At 41.2% G+C, this 20,229-nt stretch overlaps 1 protein-coding gene across 7 annotated transcripts in view; it reads right to left on the bottom strand.

Moving 5' to 3' along the window:
* The window catches only part of SLC71A2 (solute carrier family 71 member 2), a 100,886-nt gene that overhangs the window by 20,591 nt on the left and 60,066 nt on the right, over positions 1-20,229 (bottom strand). For all 7 annotated transcript variants that reach the window (XM_035298532.3, XM_054253476.2, XM_078364639.1 and 4 more), the window contains one exon: positions 1,774-1,901. In XM_035298532.3, coding sequence (XP_035154423.1) covers positions 1,774-1,901 — 128 coding nt within the window. The remainder of the gene's footprint in view (positions 1-1,773; positions 1,902-20,229) is intronic.

Raw genomic sequence — 20,229 nt, 5'->3', positions numbered from 1 at the left:
CATAACAAAAAATATTAGTGTAATTAAGACCAAAAATTTCTATCATGTGATAGATGCTTTTTAAAAAACCTAGTTAAAAATTAACAAAGAAAATCTTATAGAACCAAAAGTGGGGTTAACTCCAAGATATATAAAAAATTTAACATTTACAAATCCATTAATATATTCATTTTAATAGCTCTAAAGAGAAAACAAGATCTGACATGTAATCTTAATGGTTTTTAAAAAATCTGTGGATGTAACAGGAATATTTTTTAGTCTACCAACTAGCCTAACACCTAATGACAAAACATTACAATACATCCTTTATATACATGAAGAAGATAAGTCCCAAATCATCCCTTTGATTTACTAAAAATATTCATTAGTCAAAGCAATTAGCAAAAGCAGTGAGCAGTAGGAAAACTGGAACGAAAGAGATAAAATTATTTACAGATGACATATTCAATATACCTAGAAACCCAAGCAATTAGAAGAGCTCATGTTGTAGCCAAAAAGGATAAAATTTATAGAAAAAATTTAAGAAATGTACAAGATCCAAAGAAAAAACTTAAATTAAAAAAAGGACATTAAAAAGTCCCAACTCATTGGAAAAGCATGCCATCTTCTTGGACATAAAGACTCAATACCAAAAAAATGCATCGACTGGTAGAAAATAAAATGACTATGAGTACCCAATAAATTTAGAATGTCATAAATGTCAACATAAAATTCCTATCAAATAATCATTTTAACATGAGCCAAAAAAGAAAATTAATAGTATTAAAAACCAAAATGAAACTTCCATATGTAAGTATTTTCTTCACATAAGAAAGAACATTTCTGCAATAGGAATACACACCAAAATACAACTGTTATCCAGAAACAACAACTAAGTTACAGCTCACAAGCAAATTCCAACCCACCTTTGGTAACTAAACTGGCTTTGGTCACATGCTAAATACTCTCCTGATTTATATAGAAGGGAAAAAAAAAATGAGCCAGGCCAGTGGCTCATGCCTGTAATCCCAACTTTGGGAGGCTGAGGCAGGTGGATCACCTGAAGTCAGGAGTTCAAAGCAATCCTGACCAATATGGTGAAACCCCATCTTTATTAAAAATACAAAAATGAGCCAGGCATGGTGACAGGCACCTGTAGTCCTAGCTACTCAGGAGGCTGAGGCAGAACTGCTTGAAACTGGGAGGCGAAAGTTGCAATGAGCCACTGAGATGGTGCCACTACACTCCAGACTGGTCAACAGAGCAAGAATTGGTCTCAAAAAAAACAAAAAAGAAGGAAAAAAAATGAACTCAAATTCAAATTCATATTATGATTTAAAATAGGTTATCAGCCTTACTGTATTTTAAAGTGACCTCCGCCTATTATGATATAAACTATGTTCGTGTCAGTGCCCCATATCAATTGGCTGGCAAAAATAATATATTTTAAAAGTCAACTAAGAGCCACAGTGATGAAGACAGGAGACTGTTAGCCCACTCTCAGGGTTAAGCTCCAATACCTGACATCATGGCAACATCAGCTGCCTGAAGAGGCACCTTTTATTTCTATTTCTTCACCCGAGTAACTTATCTCAGACATTGTCTTCCCTTCCCCATTTATAAAATGGATATAATGACAACTGTCCAAACTGGCTTTCAGTGTTATAAGAGAGATCAAAGGAAAACACAATTACAACTGTTTTGTAATAGTTAAGAAGTGCTATGCAAATATAAGAATAATTTACATGTGACTCAAAACAGGAAATCAGGATAGTGAAGGGCCAAGTCACTCACCATGGGCTGATCCTCATCAGTGGGATTGGGAAGCAGGTAAAGAATACAGTGCCGAGGAGAAAGGGCTTCCTCCCCCACACATCAGACAGGGCACCTATGACTGGGGCACTCAAAAAAGAGAGCAGGCCCTGGAGAAGAAACAGAAGCAAAGGTTAGTTTTAAAATTTGATTCCTCAATTACCTGTAATTCATATTTTCTAAATGCATTAACTCTAATTCACTGTACTGGCCCCAAAACAGAACAACGATTTGAAACACTAAATACAAACTATTTAAAAAATTAAAATTCGGCCTGGCATGGTTGCTTACACTTGTAATAGCACATTGGAAGGCCGAGGTGGGTGAATCACCTGAGGTCAGGAGTTCAAGATCAGTCTGGCCAACATGGTGAAACCCTGTCTCTACCAAAAATACAAAATTACAAAAAATTAGATGGGCGTGGTGGCAGGTGTTTCTGTAATTCCAGCTACTTAGGCAGCTAAGGCAGAAGAATCACTTGAACCTGGGAGGCAGAGGTTGCAGTGAGCCAAGATTGTGCTATTGCACTCTAGGCTGGGCAATAAGAGGAAAACTCCATCTAACTAAAAATAAAATAAAATATAAAATTATAGGGGGGAAAAAGATGGCACGGTAAGAGCAACTCAGGATTGCAGCTCTCAGTGAAGACGCAGAGGGTGAGTGCAAGCTGCATTTCCAGACGGATCTTTGTTGCCCACAGAACGGGGAAATTCCCAGGTGTAGGAGAGACACAAGATGCCAGCGCAGCTGTTTCGGCTGGTGCAGCCATTTTGGCCGGCGCCATAGCGCAGTGGCACTCTGCACAAAACACACTGGTCTGGGTGCCCTGTTAAACTGGCAATCTGAGATTTGGGAGGGCAAATTAGCATATCCATCTGATTAAATGGGACTTGGACAGTGAGCCAGACCAGGAGATTCCCTTTGAGCCCGCGCAGTGTGTCGCTGCACAGGAAATCACACAGATCCCGGTGCCCTATCAGCAGGCGACTGAAACACCTGGGAGAGAGTCAACAACTGTTCAACGTAAAAAAAAAAAAAAAAAAAAAAAGGGCTCTGAGGCAGGGAGCCAGGTGATCAGGCTCAGCGGGTCCCACCCCCACAGGGACAAACAAAGCGGCGATTTGAAATGCTCGGGGTTGAGAATTTCACTGTGGGCACAGCTGAACCCAGGATGGTGCAGCTCGGTGGGGGAGGGGCGTCCGCCACTACCGAGGCATTCTGCCCCTACTGAGGTACACTCCCATTGCTGACACAGCCTGCCGTTGCCAAGGCAACCTGCCATAACAGAGAGACTCCGCCAATACAGAGGTGGGCCACTATCACCACAGCAGTTCTAACCACACCCATATAATCAGGACTACAGGGAATTACACTCAGCAGCAGGGTGGAACCCACGGCAACAGGGCGGAGCCTTGGCAGGCAAATAGTGACTAGACTGCCTCCTAGCTGGGCAGGACAGTGCAACGGATACTCATAAAGAAAGCCCTAACTCCCCGAGACAGAGCATCTGAGGAAAAAAAGGGGTTTTATAAGTTAGGCTGCAGCAGACTTAAACGTACATGCCTAACAGCCCTGAATGAACAACGGAGCTCACAGCTCAGCACTTGAGCTCCTAGAAAGTACAGACCGTCTCCTCAAGCAGCTCCCTAACCCCTGTATGTCCAAAGAGTCACCTCAAAAAGGACTGATCAGACTGACATTTGGAGGGCATCATTCTGGGACAAAGAGAGCAAAAGAAGAAACTGGTAGCATCCCTCACTGTTCTGCAGCTGCTACAGGTGTACCCCAGACAAGCAGGGCCTGGAGTGGACCTCAGCAGTGGTACAGCAGAGGGCTAGACTGTTAGAAGTAAAACTAAGTAACAGAAATACTTCATCATCAACAATCTGAACTTCCAGAGACCCAATCGAAAAGTCAGCAACTACTCAGACGACAGGTGGATAAATCCACAAAGATGGGAAGAAACCAGCACAAAAAGGTGGAAAACACCCGAAACCAAAACACCTCATCTCCTACAAAGGACCAAAACTCCTCACCAGCAAGGGAACAAAGCTGGACGGAGAATGAGTGCGATGAAATGACGGAATCAGACTTCAGAAGGTGGGTAATGAGAAACTTCCGTGAGCTAAAAGAACATGTTCTAAATCAATGCAAAGAAACTAAGAACCTTGAAAAAAGATTCGAGGAAATGATAACAAGAATGGACAACTTAGAGAGGAATATGAATGAATTGAAGGAGCTGAAAAACACAACACGAGAACTTCACGAAGCATGCACAAGTTTCAACAGGCGAATTGACCAAGCAGAAGAATCAATATCAGAAGTCGAAGATCAACTCAATGAAATAAAACGAGAAACCAACATTAGAGAAAAAAGCACAAAAAAGAATGAACAAAGTCTCCAAGAAATGTGGGACTATGTGAAGAGACCTAACCTACGTTTGATAGGTGTACCTGAATGTGACGAAGAGAATTAATCCAAGCTGGAAAATATTCTTCAGGATATTATCCAGGAAAATTTCCCCAACCTAGCAAGGCAGGCCAATATTCAATTCCAGGAAATTCAGAGAACACTACAAAGATATTCTGCAAGAAGAGCAACCCCAAGGCACATAATCGTCAGATTCACCAGGGTTGAAATTAAGGAGAAAATACTGAGGGCAGCCAGAGAGAAAGGTCGGGTCACCCACAAAGGGAAGCCCATCAGACTCAAAGCAGATCTCTCGGCAAAAACTCTACAAGCCAGAAGAGAGTGGGGGCCAATATTCAACATCCTTAAAGAAAAGAACTTTCAACCCAGAATTTCATATCCAGCCAAACTGAGCTTCATAAGTGAAGGAAAAATAAAATTCTTTGCGAACAAGCAAGTACTCAGAGATTTTGTCACCACCAAGCCCGCTTTACAAGAGCTCCTGAAAGAGGCACTACACATAGAAAGGAACAACCAGTACCAGCCATTCCAAAAACATAGCAAATGCTAAAGAGCATCAACAAAATGAAGAATCTTCATCAACTAACGGACAAAACAGCCAGCTAGCATCAAAATGGCAGTATCAAATTCACACATAACAATATTAACCCTAAATGTAAATGGGCTAAATGTACCAATCAAAAGACACAGACTGGCAAACTGGATAAAAAGCCAAAACCCATAGGTGTGCTGTATCCAGGAAACCCATCTCACATGCAAGGATACACAAAGGCTCAAAATAAAGGGATGAAGGAAGATTTACCAAGCAAATGGAGAGCAAAAAAAAAAGCAGGAGTTGCAATTCTCGTCTCTGATAAAATAGACATTAAAGCAGCAAAGATCAAAAAAGACAAAGGAGGTCATCACATAATGGTAAAAGGATCGATACAACAAGAAGAGCTAACGATCCTAAATATATATGGACCCAATACAGGAGCACCCAGATATATAAGGCAAGTTCTTTATGACTTACAAAGAGACTTAGACTCCCACACAATAATAGTGGGAGACTTTAACACTCCACTGTCAATATTAGACAGATCAACCAGACAGAAAATCAACAAGGATATCCAGGGCTTGAACTCAGACCTGGAGCAAGCAAACCTGATAGACATTCACAGAACTCTCCACCCCAAATCCACAGAATATACATTCTTCTCAGCACCACATCACACCTACTCTAAAACTGACCACATAATTGGAAGTAAAGCACTCCTCAGCAAATGCAAAACAACTGAAATCATAACAAACAGTCTCTCAGACCATAGTACAATCAAGTTACAACTCAGAATTCAGAAACTAACTCAGAACCGCAGAGTTTCATGGAAACTGAACAACTGGCTCTTGAATGTTGACTGGATAAACAATGAAATGAAGGCAGAAATAAAGAAGTTCTTCGAAACCAACGAGAACGAAGACACAACATACCAGAATCTCTGGGACACATTTAAAGCAGTCTCCAGAGGAAAATATATAGCAATAAGTGCCCATATGAGAAGAGTGGAGAGATCCAAAATTGACACCCTATCGTCAAAATTGAAAGAGCTAAAGGAGCAAGATAAAAAAAAAACTCAAAACCTAGCAGAAGACAAGAAATAACTAAGATCAGAGCAGAACTGAAGGAGATAGAGACACGAAAAACCCTTAAAAAAAAAAAATCAATACATCCAAGAGCTGGTTTTTTGAAAAGATCAACAAAATAGACAGACCACTAGCCAGATTGATACAAAAGAAAAGAGAGAATAACCAAATAGATGCAATAAAAAATGATAAAGGGGAAATCACCACAGATTCCACAGAAATTCAAACCATCATCAGAGAATATTACAAACAACTCTATGCACATAAACTAGTAAACCTGGAAGAAATGGATAAATTACTGGACACTTGTGTGCTCCCAAGCCTAAACCAGGAGGAAGCTGAAACTATGAATAGACCAATAACAAGGTCTGAAGTTGAGGCAGCAATTAAGAGCCTACCACACACAAAAAAGCCCAGGTCCAGATGGGTTCACAGTCGAATTCTACCAGACACACAAAGAGGAACTGTTACCATTCCTTCTGAAATTATTCCAAATAATCCAAAAAGAGGGAATCCTTCCCAAATCATTTTATGAGACCAACATCATCCTGATACCAAAACGCGGCAGAGACTCAACGAGAAAAGAAAATTTCAGGCCAATATCCACGATGAACATAGATGCAAAATCTTCAATAAAATACTGGCAAGCCGATTGCAAAAGTACATAAAAAAGCTTATACACCATGATCAAGTAGGATTCATCCTGGGGATGCAAGGCTAGTTCAACATACCCAAGTCTATAAATGTAATTCACCACATAAACAGAACCAAAAACAAAAACCACATGATTATCTCAACTGATGCAGAGAAGGCATTCGACAAAATTCAACAGCCCTTTACGCTAAAAACTCTCAAACTCGGTATTGATGGAACGTATCTCAAAATAATAAAAGTTATTTACGACAAACCAACAGCCAATATCATACTGAATGGGCAAAACTGGAAGCATTCCTTTTGAAATCTGGCACTAGACAAGGATGCCCTCTCTCACTACTCCTATTCAATATAGTACTGGAAGTTCTAGCCAGAGCAATCAGACAAGAAAAAGAAATAAAGGGTATTCAAATAGGAAGGGAGGAAGCCAAACTGTCTCTATTTGCAGACGACATGACAGTATATCTAGAAGACCCCATCACCTCAGCCCAAAGTCTCCTGAAACTGATAAGCAACTTCAGCAAAGTCTCAGGATATAAAATCAATGTGCAAAAATCACAAGCATTCCTATACTCCAATAACAGACTTAAAGAGAGCCAAATCAAGAATGAACTGTCATTCACAATTGCTACAAAGAGAATAAAATACCTAGGAATACAACTAACAAGTAAGGAACCTCTTCAAGGAGAACTACAAACCACTGCTCGACGAAATAAGAGAGGACACAAACAGATGGAGAAACATTCCATGTTCATGGTTAGGAAGAATCAATATCGTGAAGATGGCCATACTGACCAAAGTAATTTACAGACTCAACACTATCCCCATCAAGCTACCATTGACTTTCTTCAAAGAACTGGGAAAAACCACCTTGAACTTCATATGGAACCAAAAGAGAGCCTGCATAGCCAAGTCAATTCTAAGCAAAAAGAACACAGCGGGGGGCATCACACTACCTGACTTCAAACTATACCACAATGCTATAGTAATCAAAACAGCATGGTAATGGTACCAAAACAGAGATATGGACCAATGTAACAGAACAGAGGCATCGGAGACAACACAACATACCTACAACCATACAATCTTTGAAAAACCTGACAAAAACAAGCAATGGGGAAAGTTTAATAAACGGTGTTGGGAAAACTGGCTAGCCATGTGCAGAAAGCAGAAACTGGACCCCTTCCTGACACCTTACACTAAAATTAACTCCAGATGGATTAAAGACTTAAACGTAAGACCTGGCACCATAAAAACCCTAGAAGAAAATCTAGGCAAAACCATTCAGGTCATAGGAGTAGGCAAGGACTTCATGAACAAAACACCAAAAGCATTGGCAACAAAAGCTAAATAGACAAATGGGACCTAATCAAACTCCACAGCTTCTGCACGGCAAAAGAAACAGTCATTAGAGTGAATCGGCAACCAACAGAATGGGAAAAAATTTTTGCAGTTTACCCATCTGACAAAGGGCTGATATCCAGAATTTACAAAGAACTCAAACAGATTTACAGGAAAAAAACAAACAAGCCCATTCAAAAATGGGCAAAGGATTTGAACAGACACTTTACAAAAGAAGACATACATGAGGCCAACAAACATATGAAAAAATGCTCATCATCACTGGTCATCAGAGAGATGCAAATCAAAACTACATTGAGATACCATCTCACGCCAGTTAGAATGGCGATCATTAAAAAATCTGGAGACAACAGATGCTGGAGAGGATGTGGAGAAATAGGAACACTTTTACACTGCTGGTGGGAGTGTAAATTAGTTCAACCATTGTGGAAGACAGTGTGGTGATTCCTCAGAGACCTAGAAATAGAAATTCCATTTGACCCAGCAATCCCATTACTGGGTATATATCCAAAGGACTATAAATTGTTCTACTATAAGGACACATGCACATGAATATTCATTGCAGCACTGTTTAAAATAGCAAAGACCTGGAACCAATCCAAATGTCCATCGATGATAGACTGGACTGCAAAAATGTGGCACATATACACCATGGAATATTATGCAGCCATCAAAAACGATGAGTTCGTGTCCTTTGTAGGGACATGGATTAATCTGGAGAACATCATTCTCAGCAAACTGACACAAGAACAGAAAATGAAATACTGCATATTCTCATTCATAGGTGGGTGATGAACAATGAGAACACATGGACACAGGGAGGGGAGCACTACACACTGGGGTCTGTTGGGGGGAATAGGGGAGGGGGACTGTGGGGGTGTGGGGGGAGCTGGGGAGGGATAGCATGGGGAGAAATGCCAGATGTGGCTTAAGGGGAGGAAGACAGCAAATCACACTGTGACGTGTGTACCTATGCAGCTATCTTGCATGTTCTGCACATGTACCCCAAAACTTAAAATGCAAACAAAAACCCTCCTTTTTATTATACTATGCCATCCTAGAAAATAAAGTATCATTAATAATAAAAAAAAAAAAAAAGAAAAAAAACCATCTTCTGGGAGAAGCTACTGTTTTACTAAGATGCTAAAATACACATTAATAAAATACTTGCTTCTTTGGAAAAACTTACGTTTCTTAAAAATCAAACATTTTTTTTCTATCCAGTTGTTAAATACAGTAAGTTCGTAAAGTCTCTTTAAAGAATTAGCATGCCAGTATGTTCCGTTTCTGTGTTCTTTGTTGTGCATTTTAAAGTTTAACTTCCTCATTCCCTTCCTCTCCTTGCCTCCAGTTTCAGCAAACAACCTTACCACCAGCTCTAATCAGCAGTTCATATCTGTACCCCTAGTCACCTGCCCTGTCCTGAGCCACCTCTGGTAACCTGCTCTGACCTGAATCACCTTTAGTCACTAGTTCTGTAACCGTCTTTCCTGAAGAAACTGCTCACCCTGCCACTCTGGCTTGTACCCCTGCTCTCTTTAAAATAGCCAATCAGAATTAGCCTAGACTGTGTGGTCCAATCCTAGCCAACACGGGAATGACACAGAAATAGGGGTGACCTGTGTCAAGGATAAGAACTCCTTCCTCTCCCCTGTTCAGGTGTGCTCTCACCATTGCTCCATCCACGAGATGTACCCTTCTACAGAAGTAAAGACTGCCTTGTTGAGAAAATTTATGTTTGAGTGCTATTTCTTTTGCAGCACTGAAAATTTGCTTCTAACAATTTGGTGGCTCATATGAAAACCCCATTCTCCTCCAGGGAATGGGTCTCCAGTCACCTCTCATGGGGAGATGTGTCCCACTGCCTCGTGGTGGCCTCAGGGTGAGAGATTGGTGACCTACCCAGTGTGACGAATAAACCCAGACTCTCAGCAATGCGGAAAGAAACCATCCAGTGACCTGGGGGAAAGGATCCTTGCATACTGTGGTGACCAGGTAACTCTGTGCACAGACCAAGGTAAGAAACGTCATAAAGGTGACGAAGTATTTCCTTGGTGGTCAGGATATTCTGGAGGTTGAATGTGCATGTGAATGATCACAAGCACTCCTGCTTGTGTGAATGGTACTAAGTACTACTGCCGTATGGAGTGAGTGGGTCCTATCTGCTGTTCTTTGGCCACCTCATACAGCTTAGGGTGGATCCTGCCATGGGGTTTATACCAGCACACTGACGCCAAGAGGGATCTGGATCTCCTGCAGGGGAGTGGCCAGAGTGAATGAAGCACAAGAAAGGTGCAAGGAGCCTCCAGTAGGTGGGGGCTAAAGGATAGATGAGACATTTCTAATATGAGAAATTGAGTCACAGCCCTAGCAAACCTCTAGAGAAGGAAAGGCAAGACATTTCTATTATGAGAAATTCGTCTCATAGCCCTAGCAAGCCTCTAGGGAAGGACAGGCAGGACATTTCTGATATGAGAGACTGAGCCTAACCAGGACCCCATATGGAAAACACCCCAAGCAAGATAGGGAGCAAGAAGGATAAAGATGGTAACAAAGATATTCCCCTTGATAACCCCCTATGTCTCATGTTAAAAAACTGGAAGAATAATGAAAGGACTAAACATAAGAAAAAGCAACAAATGATACAATACTGCTGTTTTATTTGTACTCAGGGACCCATCCTCAAACCCTCAATCTTCTGGCCAAAGTTTTATTCAAATGAGGATATAATGTGTCAGCTTCTAATTCAAAATGTTAATGATAAAAGTCCAGTTTCTCAAGAACTACAGGACTATGCTCTTTGTTGGAGGCAGGGACCCATCCTCCTTCTTCCCTTAATAACAACTAGGGATTGTTGTTTTTAATCCCTAGGTGGGATTAGAAACACCTCAAAATGAAAAGTCAGAGAAGCTAGTTCCCATGCCTAAAGACTCTAGCGCATGGGATTCCCTAGACCATCTCCCCCTGCTCAGTGTCCCCAAATCCTTCTCCCCAGCTGCCGCCCCAGCTCCCGTTCCAGATTCTTTACTGGCCCATGTTATTCCTCCTCCTTACAATCCTGACACTTGAGAATTATGATCCCAGGAGCCTGCCCCCTACCAGTCTGGGGATACCTGCCCAAGGGGAGTCCAGAGTGAAATATAGCAATGTAAAAAGGATATCCAAAACTTCCCTTTTTCCTCTGCAGCTAAAGAGTCAGCCCTTCCTCTTTTCCCATTAAAAGAGGTAGCATGAGGAGGGGGAGCCACTGGTTTCATGAATGCTCCCTTAACTAGTTCAGAAGTCTGGAATTTAAAGAAGGAGCTTAAGCCACTACTAGATAGAGATGACCCTTTCGGAGGGGCAGATCAAACTGATCGACTCTTAGGACCTTAGTTATACACTTGGGTCAATTTAATGTCTACGTTGGGCATCCTCTTTTCAGGGGAAGAAAGGAGTATGATTCATAGGGCTGCTGGGTAGTTTGGGAATATGAGCATCCTCCCAGTCAAAACGTTCCTACTGTGGACCAAAACTTTCCTGCCTGAGATCCACGGTGGGACAATAACAACCCAGCTCACCGGGAAAACATGCAGGACCTGAGGGAAATGATAGTAAAAGAAATTCAGGGATCAGTACCCTGAACCCAAAATATCTCTAAGCCATCTGATATACAACAGGAAAAGATGAAGGACCCATGAGATTCCTAGACAGGCTGAAGGAGCAAATGAGGCAATACACAGGCCTCAATTTAGAAGACCCCCTTAGGCAAGGAATGTTAAAACTCCAGTTTGTCACTAAACGTTGGCCAGATAGTTCAAAGAAATTACAAAAAAAAAAAGAGAGAGAGAATTGGGAAGACTGTCCCCTAAGTGAACTTCTCAGAGAAGTTCAGAAGTTATATGAGGAGGGACAAAGAAAAACAGAAACAGAAGACAGAACTTATGTTATCTACCTTCCAACAGATGGCTCCACACCCATGTACTTCTAAGCGGAGCTTCCAGGGGGTCAGAGACTATAAAGGATCCAAACCCTCCCTTAGAGGACCTAAACCTCCGTCTAGAGGACCAAGACCCTCATTTACCAGGCACTCCAAAGGGTATGGGGGAGCAAATTTAAATAATCCCAGAACTAAGAGGGAGGAAGGGCAAGATAGGTGCTATAAATGTGGAAGAGCAGGTCCCTTCAAGAGAAAATGTCCCAAATTAAAAAAGGAGAAAGAAGCCCTTCCACTAAGGACTTTCAAGGAAGAACGGTGGGTGGGGATTCAGGAGCTCTGTCTCTTTAATCTTGAGTCTCACCAGGAACCCTTGATAAATTTTGAGGTGGGACCTAAACATGAGCTTATCACCTTTTTAATCAACTCGAGAGGGGCCCATTCCTTTGTTTGCTCACCCCACCCCCAATGCTGCCTGTTCTTCAGAAGAGCTTTTATTCTCTAGGGAAAAAGAAGAAAGGTTTAAAGCAAAAAATAGAGAACACAGAAGTTAGATACCAGGATTGATCAGCTCATATTCAATTTTTGTTAATCCCTATAGCAGGGACTAACTCATTTAGGGAGGGATTTAATGTTAAAGTTAGGCATAGGCCTACAAGTCAGCCCAAGAGGATTCCTCATCTCATTAAATCTACTCACCACTGAAGACAAAAAATACATTAATCCTAATGTCTGCTCCAAAGAGGGAAACCAAGGGAAACTCCGAGTCCCTCCAATTCACATCAAGCTGAAAACCCCCGGAGAAGTAGTAAGAAGGAAGCAATACTCCATTCCCCTAGAGGGCAGGATAGGGTTGAAACCTATAATTGAAGGCCTTATGCAAGATGGGCTTCTCAAGCCCTGTATGTCCCCTTATAAAACCCCAATACTGCCAGTCAAGAAATCAGATAGGTCATACTGGCTGGTACAGGACCTTAAGAGTTATCAACCAAATAGTCCAGACTACCCACCCCATTGTCCCCAGTCCTTACACCATTCCCAGTAAGATTCCATATAACCACCAGTGGTTTACTGTAATAGATTTGAAGGATGCTTTTGGGGCATGTCCCCTGGCTGAAGATAGCTGAGATATATTTGCTTTTGAGTGGAAGGATCCCCATTCAGGGCAGAAACAGCAATATCAATGGACAGTCTTGCCCCAAGGGTTCACAGACTCTCCTAATGTTTTTGGCCGAATTTTAGAAAAAGTATTAGAAAAAGTTATCATCGGGGCTGGGCGCGGTGGCTCAAGCCTGTAATCCCAGCACTTTGGGAGGCCGAGGTGGCTGGATCACGAGGTCAAGAGATCGAGACCATCTTGGTCAACATGGTGAAACCCAGTCTCTACTAAAAACACACAAAAAAATTAGCTGGGCATGGTGGTGCGTGCCTGTAGTCCCAGCTACTCGGGAGGCTGAGGCAGGAGAATTGTTTGAACTCAGGAAGTGGAGGTAGCGGTGAGCCGAGATCGCGCCATTGCACTCCAGCCTGGATAACAAGAGCGAAACTCCGTCTCAAAAAAAAAAAAAAAAGTTCTCATCCCAAAACAAATATGCTTGCCTCAGTAGATGGATGATATTCTTCTATCTGGTGAAGATATAGAGAAAGTAACTTACTGACTTCTCTACAAACATTCTTAACCATCTGCAGTTTGAGAGGCTATGAGTGTCAAAATGAAAGCTTCATTATGTAGAACCGGAAGTTAAATATTTAGGCCACTTCATAAGTACAGACGAGTGAAGAATAGGGCCTGAATGAGTTGAGGGAATCGTGTACCTACCCTTGCCTCAAACTAAACAAGAACTCAGGAAATTTTGGGAGTTAGTTGAATACTGCCACTTATGGACTGACTCATATGCACTATACAGTAAACTTTTATATCAAAAACTTCCCCAGAAGAAGCCTGATCATCTCCTGCAGATTTCTGAGGAAGCAGATCAAGTCAAGGAGCTGAAAGGCTAAACTGCCCCTGTTTTAGCCTTACCCTCCCTAGAAAAGCTATTCCACCTTTTCTTTTTTTTAAACAAACATGGTTGAAATCTTTATGCTTTCTATTACTAATTATAATACAATCAGCAACAATTTCAGGTTCACCAATATGCAGAAACATTGTATAACTTTAGGGATGTGCTTTTCTTCTTCATATATATATATATATATATATGTATTTTTAAAATTGCATTTTAGGTTTTGGGGTACATGTGAAGAACATGCAGGATTGCTGCATAGGTACACACATTGCAATGTGTGTGGTTTGCTGCCTTCTTCCCTATCACCAATATCTGGCATTTCTCCCCATGTTATCCCTCCCCAACTCCCCATCACCCATTGTCCCTCCCCTTGTTCCCCACCCATAGACCTCAGTGTATGATGCTCCCCTCCCTGTGTCCGTGTGTTCTCATTGTTTGGAGATGCTATTAAAGGAATAGCTGAGCAGTTATGGGCTACTAGCCAGATGGCTTGGGAAAACAGAATAGGCTTAGACATGATATCAGCAGAAAGAGAAGGAGTTAGTGTCATGATTAAAACTCAGTGTCGTACCTTCATCCCAAACAATACTGCCCCTGATAGAAGTATAACAAAGGCACTGCAAGGTCTAACTGCTCTTTCCAATGAGTTAGCCAACAACTTGGGGGTAAATGACCCCTTCATAGGGTGGCTAGAAAAATGGTTTGGTAAATGGAAAGGAATCATAGCCTCAATTCTTACTTCTCTCGCAGACACAGTGGGTGAACTCATTCTTGTCAGGTGTTGTCATATCATGCATCAGTGGGCTGGTGCAGACTCACAGAAGCAGCACTTACTAAAACCTCCCTTAACTCTCTTCCACCTTATTCAGGGAAGCTTCATCTTTTAGACAATCAAGCAGACCAACTAAGCCAAGACATGTCAACAAAGTTTGAAGAAAAAGAACTGTAAAAATTCAAGATGAGGGAATTCTTGAATACCTTGAGTTTCAAATTTCTCTTCAAAGAATCAGTATGCCAGTATGTTCGGTTTCTGTGTTCTTCGTTCTCTATTTTAAAGTTTAACTTCCTTGTTCCCTTCCTCTCCTTGCCTCTAATTTCAGTAAACAACCTTCTCACCAGCTCTAATCAGTAGTTCATATCTGTATCCCTGGTTACCTGCTCTGTCCTGAGTCACCTCTGGTCACCTGCTCTGGCCTGAGTCACCTTTAGTCACCTGTTCCATGACTGTTTTCCTGCTGAAACTGCTTACTCCGCCACTCTGGCTTGTACCCCTGCTCTCTTTAAAATAGCCAACTGGAATTAGCTTAGACTGTGCAGTCCAACCCTAGCCAATATGACACAGCAGTAGGGGTGACCTTGTTCAGGTGTGCTCTCACTATTGCACCATCTGTAAGATGCACCCTTCTATAAGGTAAAGATTGCCTTGCTGAGAAAATTTATGTTTAAATGCTATTTCTTTTGCAGCACCAAAAATTTGCTTCTAACAGAGTTATTTTGTACTACCCAAAATGGCCCGAGATCCCATAGGGCCACACTGTGAGAACTGAAGACAAAGTCAGACATTTTATACCTTGATTGACTAGGCAAGTACTTCATAAGTAACTAAAGGGTAAAATTTGCAAGTAAGAACATGTGAAAGAAAAAGAAAATGAAACTCATTATTCCAGAAGGAAAAGTTAAGGTAAGAACCTGAGTCAAGCAAAAAATCTGCCTTTCCTTTCGTTTTTAAACAAATAGCTGCAAGTCAGAAGGCCACATATCTCCCCAGGTGGCCTCTCTCACCTAGACAATATAAATCAACTGCATATCTTATGAAACAAAGAAAAGACGGGAAATCACATCTCCTCCCACCCCAAGACAAATGCACATTTGACTTCTTCTACTCCATGTTTACTTTAACTTATATAAAATGCAGATTTACTGGAGAGAAAAGCAAGGAAGATTGAAAAAAAGCAGAAATAAATAAAAGCAGAATGAAAATTAATAGCCCAGACATGGTTCACACCTGCAATCCCAGCACTTTGGGAGGCTGAACCATGCTGATTGCTTGAGCCGAGTTGGAGACCAGCCGGAGGAATATAGTGGTAAAACCCTGTCAATATTGAAATAAAAAAAATTGTTTTTAAAAACACCTTAGCCCAACATGGTGTTGTACACTTGCAGTTGCAGGTACCTGGGAGGGTGAGGTGGGGAGATTGCTTGAGCCCAGGAGTTTGAAGCTGCAGTGAGCCATGACTGCATGACTACACTCCAGCTGGGGCAACAGAGTGAGACTGCATCTCAAAAAAAAAAAAAAAAAAAAGAGAGAGAGAGAGAGAGAGAGAGAGAGAGAGAGAGGTAGGAAGACATTAACTGTAAGTTGCAGGGAAAAGTTAACTGTAAAAATCTATAAAAATTAATCAAAGATATAAAGAATAAAATTAAAAATCATCTATATATCATCACACTTACAGTGTGTGTGTATGTACTTTAAATCAAAATAAAACTGGAATTCTACCATATATTGATATTCTATTTGTTTCACACATTACATATCTGGTGTTGTTCAAAAATATTCATATTTACTATTGCAAATAAAACTAAGTCTTTACCTGAATCTTTAAATAGCTCCATTTGATTAGAACTTTCAGGAAATAAAATGACTTTGTTAAAAGTATAGATATTTTTAAATACTGCCAGCCAAGCACAGTAGCTCACCCCTGTATTCCCAGCACTTTGGGAGTCTGAAGCAGGTGGATCACTTGAGGTCAGGAGTTCAAGACCAGTCTGGCCAACATGGTGAGACCCTGTCTCTACTAAAAATTCAAAAATTAGCTGGACATGCTGGCGCACACCTGTAGTTACAACTACTCGGGTGGCTGAGGCACAAGAATCACTTGAACCTGCTGAACCAGGGAGGTGGAGGTTGCAGTGAGCCAGGATGGTGTCACTGCACTCCAGGGCTGGGCAACAGAGCAAGACTGTCTCACAAACAAAAATTTATTCAGATAGTTTGTTATTTATGTATTTTTCTGTGTAACATTCATTAGGTACTTAGCACATGAATGCACTATGCTAATACCTTTACATATACTATCTTATTTAGTCCTTACAGTCACCCAGGCTGGAGTGTGGTGGTGTGACCTCAGCTCACAGTCACCTCCACCTTCCAGGTCCAAACAATTCTCCTGCTCCAGCCTCCTGAGTAGTTCAGATTACAGGTACCACCATGCCCAGCTACACTGTACATGGAGTTCTAACTATTTTTTTTTTTTTTTTTTTTTTTTTTTTTTTTTTTTTTTTTTTTTTGAGACAGAATCTGGCTCTGTTGCCCAGGCTGAAGTGTAGCAGCCCAATCTTCCCTCACTGCAACCTCCACCTCCCAGGTTCAAGTGATTCTCCTGCCTGTGCTTCCTGGGTAGTTGGGATTACGGGCATGCACCATCACTGGTCTCAAACTCTTGACCTCAGGTGATCTGCCCACCTCAGTCTCCCAAAGTGCTGGGATTACAGGCGTGAGCCGCTGTGCCTGGCCACAGAGTTCTATCTTTATACTTGCACCCCTGAAAACAATAACCAATTATTATTATTATTTTTTTTTTTTTGAGACGGAGTTTTGCTCTTGTTACTGAGGCCGGAGTGCAATGGTGCAATCTCGGCTCACCGCAACCTCCGCCTCCTGGGTTCAGGCAATTCTCCTGCCTCAGCCTCCTGAGTAGCTGGGATTACAGGCACCCGCAACTATGCCCAGCTAATTTTTGTATTTTTAGTAGAGACAGAGTTTCACCATGTTGACCAGGATGGTCTCGATCTCTTGACCTTGTGATCCACCCGCCTCGGCCTCCCAAAGTGCTGGGATTACAGGCTTGAGCTACCGTGCCCGGCAACAATAACCAATTATTAAAGAATTTAAGTCCTTACTTAAGTTCAAGCCCTTGCATAAACTGAAATATCTTTTCTTTTCTGTTTTCTAGAATAACTCTATGATATCCCTTGTGAAAGCATAACATGCTGCTCATCTCTGGGGTGTAGACTTAGGTGGTTTTATTTTGCAAAAAACAGACCAAAACACATTTTATCAGCTTTTTCACAAGACAAGATCTGTAAAGAACTTTGCCAAGAATTTACTATAAGAATAAACTTAAATGCTATACCTTTATCAATGCTCTCTCTCATAATTATAGCTTTTATCCACACTGCTTACAAAGAAGTGTTCAAACAACCTCACACCAAATTCATAATATGTCACTTCCTCTAAATGAGTATTAAAAAATGCTTGTTTCATCCTTTATTTAAATTGTCTGGTCAGTAGCGTCACCAGCTAAGGGGACATCTCAGGTGAGAGCAGGGGAGGAATCTGTCCAGTACAGGTGTCCAGGCCAGAGGCTACACTTGCTGAGTAAGTCAGGAAATATCTAAATATGGTGCCCTCTAGAAGAAAGCACCTTGGGAAATCAAGGAAGCCATCAATGGAGGATCAGGTTATAAAAGCATATGATTTTGAGACTGAAGATAAAAAGATCTGAGTTGTTCAGAGGAAGATATTACTGAAGGAATGACTCCACTCATTGAGAAACTTGGGAAGCCTTTTTACAGGAATCGCTGAAGGTATTGGGGGTGAGCGGTAAAGTACAGAATATGCTGTAAAGATTTGGAGCTGACATTATCAAGGCTCTTCTTGTCAAGAGAAAAATGTTAGAAATGTATACCAAAGCGGCCGTACGCGGTGGCTCAAGCCTGTAATCCCAACACATTGGGGGGCCGAGCCAGGTGGATGACGAGGTCAGCAGATCGAGACCATCCTGGTCAACATGGTGAAACCCCGTCTCTACTAAAAATACAAAAAATTAGCTGGGCATAGTGGCGCATGCCTGTAATCCCAGCTACTCAGGAGGCTGAGGCAGGAGAATTGCCTGAACCCAGGAGGCGGAGGTTGGGGTGAGCCGGTATCACGCCATTGCACTCCAGCCTGGGTAACAAGAGCAAAACTCTGTCTGAAAAAGAAAAAAAAGAAACATATACCAAAGCTTCTCTCAAAACCAGGAACCAGAAAATCAGACATGTTTAGAAAACATGAGAGCAAAGACAGAAGCTTAACCAAGAATATTCTCAGCAGTTTATTCTCAACTTTATTTCAGCAGTGCGATATAGATGTGCAGAAAGCTGAGGAACAAGAAGAAAAACTAATTGGTGGTATCATGGTTAGGTTTATAATTAATCTATTACAGCCAGGTCTCAAGTAGGAATGAAGAATCTAGTCTTTTACTATGACCAATGGAACAGAGCCAGGTTCCATTAACCATTGCCGACTATGTGTTTTAGTCCTGCTGAACTGCAAACCACAGAAGTATAGGCACATACAATATTCATAAAAGGCACTGGTCTTTTTGCCCAGTGGTTTGAATTCTTGCATTTACAAGTGGCAGAAATTTGGTAAAATACAAAAGAAGGATTATTATCAATACTTTATATGAAGGAAGTTGTGGGTAGTTTAGCTTCAGCCATAGGTGAATGGAAACAGGAAAGGAGTTGCTCATGTGGTGTCATCTGGGTTATCTCACCAATTCTTATAAGGCGTCTCAATGTAGTAAGCAAGATAGTTTTGGCAATACTAGACTTACTACAAGTAAATCAACCCCAGTGGACTAAGAAAATCTCAATAGCTCTAGCAGATATTCCTCTGGAGAAATATCACTGATCTATAGTTTGAATCATCTGCCCATTGTCCATGCATCTAGTTTAAATCACTACACAGCCAACCCTCTGAATGTGCAGGCTCCGTATCTGCAGATTCATCCAGTCATGGATGAAAAATATTTGGAAGAAAACAATTAAAAAACAAAACAACAACCACAAAAAAAAATGCAGTATAACTATTTACATAGTATTAGGTATTATAAGTGATCTAAATATGATTTAGGATATAAAAAGACTAAGAATAAGTGGCCTAACAGGTAGAAAAAAAAACCATGGTAGGCCAAGTGAACAAAGCAATTAAAGAAAGCCTTTGAAGAAGGAAAATGGATCAGATAATTTTGGTAGAAAAGTGAGTTTGGAATTCTACTTGTAATGAATGGTAAGATACCATGGGAAAGAAAGTAATGGGGCAGTAGTAGCCTGTGGAGAAAAGGAAAAGAGGTTTTGTTTGAAAGATCAGAGAAATAGAATGCTTGTTGTATGCTAGTAGGAATACTTTAGAAAAAAATTTTAAAATACTGGGGGGTAAAATGTATAACTGCTGAATCCTTGAGAATGGATGAGATATGTGAAGAAGCTGGCTTTAGCAAGAAACAAGGACAGTTTATCTTTAGAAACAGTAGAGGTACATATAGGTGGATAGTAGATGTGGTGATGGGAGACTGAAATTTCTTTGGATTGCTTTTACTTATTTAGTGACATAGTTAAGGTCATCAGATGGTGGAAAAGGCATTGCCTCCAGATAGAGTAGCCGGAGAATTAAATTTTCAA

Source organism: Callithrix jacchus, chromosome 1, assembly GCF_049354715.1.
Source record: "Callithrix jacchus isolate 240 chromosome 1, calJac240_pri, whole genome shotgun sequence".
In the NCBI taxonomy this organism is placed as follows: domain Eukaryota; kingdom Metazoa; phylum Chordata; class Mammalia; order Primates; family Cebidae; genus Callithrix; species Callithrix jacchus.
This window is presented reverse-complemented; position numbering and strand designations above follow the sequence as displayed.